Consider the following 3,559-nt stretch of genomic DNA (forward strand, 5'->3'; position numbering starts at 1 on the left):
TACTGCAGGCTCGTGCGGATCAACGAAGCGGGAAACAGTTTCTTACCTTCTACCCTACTTAATATCTAAATTTATTTCCCACCTTTAACTCCACCAGTTACCCAAAAATACAAAAAAAAAAACATTACATTTAAACACCTGGATTATAATTAATAAATAAATAAAATAACATCCACTTCCTAACAAAGCAACGCATCTAACTTTACCTCTTCCCTAAGACATAAAAGAATTAAAAGAAAAAAAAAGAAAAAAAAATTCCATTAAAGAATCGTTGTGGTCATTTCCTCGAACAGGGAACGGGCAACAAAACGGGCACGTTGTATTTAGTGTCCGTGAAGCTTAATGCGTCGCGTGGTGCTCGTCGAAGCAAATCCCGTAAAGGAAACGGAGTCGCTCAAGTCATTCCACAGATAAAACTTTAGCTTGTTTTTTTGCTATATAAAGCAGCCGGTCGGCGCCATCGCCTCGATCGATATCGATTGTGCCGTTCATGGCTTCTTCTAAGATGACCCTGGCCTTCGCTCTTCTCTCTGGATTACTCCCCCTCTTTCCCTCCGCTTTTGGGGCCGTCACCTGCGAGGAGCTGCCCAAGGATCTGTGCGCCTTCGCGGTCTCGTCGGAGTCGAAGCGGTGCCTGCTGGAGAGCGTTCACCGGGGCGGCGGCCGGACGGAATACCAGTGCCGTACGTCGGAGGTGGAGGTGGAGTGGAGGATGAGGGACTGGGTCGAGACCGACGAGTGCGTGTGGGCGTGCGGTGTCAGCCGCGACGCCACCGGCATCTCCTCCGACGCCCTCCTCGAGCCCGAGTTCGTCGGAAAGCTCTGCTCCGCCGCGTGCTACCGGAACTGCCCCAACATCGTCGACCTCTACTTCAACCTCGCCGCCGGCGAAGGTGATCTATATTTTTTTATGCGCGGAAAGAATGCTTCCTCATTAAGTTGCAATCGAGAAATTAATATGACACTAATCTTGATTGCGATCGGAACCGGTGCAGGTGTTTTTCTACCGGATTTGTGCGCGGTGCATAAAGTGAATCCCCGGCGAGCGATGGCGGAGCTTCTCAGCTCCGGCGCAGCGTTTGGCGGCGCCGCTGCTGCTGCACCGACATCCTACTGATTGTTCCTTCATGCGTTTTTAATAATTTTGAAAATTTTCTACGCATTTGTGTATTATAAAAGAAAGAGATCTTAGTAAACTTCAACCTTTTACCTTTTATTCATTTATTTAATATTAGATATTGGCGAAATATGTTGTAGATTTTATCAATCTAAGTTAATTATCATATAATTAATTAATGGTACTTAATTAGTTTTAATATAGTTAATTTTTTCAATTTAATTTAGATAGTAATGGTCTTGTTTGGTTAGTGTAACTTTCCATATAAAAATTCTATAATGGAATAAACGCTAGCAAATTTATCCAAGAGATGACAAAAACTAGAACGTTTTTATAATTCAAGAAAAAGTCTCATGGACTGACACCGTTTGTATTTGTATATGTGGTTGCTATAATATAGCACGGGATTGATTTTCAACGTGGGTATAATATATCATTGGTTTCTTGATTCCTTCCTGCAAAGGGATTGTGCTTAATAAAGTTCTCGATCATTTATCTTCTTTCCATATATCGCATGAAACAATCCTAAAAAGCCATCGAGGTGAGATTTATGCATTTTGCTACAAGAAAGCAATAGGAATCAATTAGTACCATTAAATCTAGGATCGGCCTCACTTCGCCAAAATTTCCCATTAGCTGGATAAATCAAGGAGCGCTCACGATGGGTAACCAACAAATCTATTATCTCATAGTCATATTGTTAGGACCGAAAAGTAGCTAGAGGGGGGGGGGGGTGAATAGCTCTTCGCATGCTCGTCGTCAGCGTTGCTCGTTTCTTCATAGATATGCAGCGGAAATACAAGAAACAAAAGCATACAACGCTAACAAATGGATTTTACTTGGTATTCACCTCACAAGAGGTGACTAGTTCAAGGATCCACACACGTACGCACCCTCCACTATGAATAACCCTCCTTTATGGTAACTACCAAAGGCGGAGAAACCCTACAATCTCTCTATACAAGAAGAAAGCAAAGGGAAAACAGATACAAGAAATATCTTACACGATAAGCAATGAAAACTCTAACCCTAGCTTTTCTTCTTGTTGTGTTCTCGCCTCTTGACTTGGATGTCTCTACAAAATCCTTCAAGAACTGGCGATCTGAACCTCAAAAAGTTGCTGTGGAGATGCTGTAAGGATCGGAGATGAATCAGTGAAGTTCTACTGAAGGAAACGCTCGCCTGCAGCTAAATACGACGCCAACGGTCAGATCCCGATCGATTGGATTGCTCCCAATCGATCGGGGAGGCTTTGGATCGATCAACCGATCGATCCAGAGCGCCTCTGTACTTTCTGGAATAGCATGGATCAATCGGCTGATCGATCCAAGGCTTATCGCGCACAAACAGCAGCTCCCAATCGATCCACTGATCGATTGAGACCTCTGGATCGATCCACCGATCGATCTAAAGGGGTTATGTTCACATGGACTCACCCGATCGATCGGCCGATCGATTGGGCATGATCCAATCGATCGGCTGATCGATCCAGATCTTGGTTTTCACCCAAAACCAAGTCCAAAGCCCCCTAAACCAATATCTAGTCAACCATGACTTGTTGGTATATAAAACCTAGCATCCGGTCACCCTTGATCTGCTAGGACTCCATCACCAAGTGTCCGGTCAATCCCTTTGACCCACTTGGACTTTTCTCCTTCTGCCAAGTATCCGGTCAATCCCTTTGACCTACTTGGACTTTCCAACACCAGATGTCTGATCAACCTTGACCCATCTGGATTTCCCTTGCCTAGCTTCACTCACTAGGACTTTCCAACTGCCTGGCTTCACTCACCAGGACTTTCACCTACCTTCACTCACTAGGTTTTTCACCTGACTTCACTCACCAGGATTTCCTTCTGCCTGGCTTCACTCACCAAGACTTTCCTTCACATCTCAAGTGGTCAACCTTGACCAAACGGGAATTGTATCAACAATCTACCCAAATGAACACCTACACCTGCATTGTCCATATCATCGAAGTCTTGTATTGTCAAACGTCGAAACCCTAACCAAGACTCAAGCTTGGTCAACCAGGTCAACCTTAACCTGAGGGATATTGCACCAACAATCTCCCCCTTTTTGATGTTTGATAATACCACATTTAAGTTAGGCTAATCCCATAGCCTCAACCTTCTTCATGACACTAGGTAATGAAAGCATAAGATAAACCCTTCATTCTCCTCCTAAGAGGGCAAACTCCCTCTAGGTAATGAAGTCCTAACTTAAACCCTTCATTCTCCCCCTATTTGTTAGAGTGTATACTAAAAGTCTAGCTTTTGGTATAAACATTTATCTAGAAATAAGAATCACATTGGTCAAATGTCTACATTTGTGATAAATGTAGTTGTTCAATTAATTTATATTGTAGATAACATGGTGTGTGGTGTCACACACAGAAGATCATGTTATCAGTACCTTATAAATTATAAACAGTAGCTCACG

General features: G+C 43.4%; 1 protein-coding gene across 1 annotated transcript; it reads left to right on the forward strand.

Annotated features, from left to right (window-relative positions):
• The first annotated feature begins 437 nt into the window (after positions 1 to 437).
• On the forward strand, positions 438 to 1,241 carry LOC121982725. The gene is made up of 2 exons (XM_042535824.1): positions 438 to 893; positions 996 to 1,241. Exons 1-2 carry the CDS (start codon positions 491 to 493, stop codon positions 1,115 to 1,117), a joined length of 525 nt encoding a protein of 174 aa, XP_042391758.1. The 5' UTR covers positions 438 to 490; the 3' UTR covers positions 1,118 to 1,241.
• Positions 1,242 to 3,559: the final 2,318 nt, after the last annotated feature.

Source organism: Zingiber officinale, chromosome 5A, assembly GCF_018446385.1.
Source record: "Zingiber officinale cultivar Zhangliang chromosome 5A, Zo_v1.1, whole genome shotgun sequence".
NCBI lineage: Eukaryota > Viridiplantae > Streptophyta > Magnoliopsida > Zingiberales > Zingiberaceae > Zingiber > Zingiber officinale.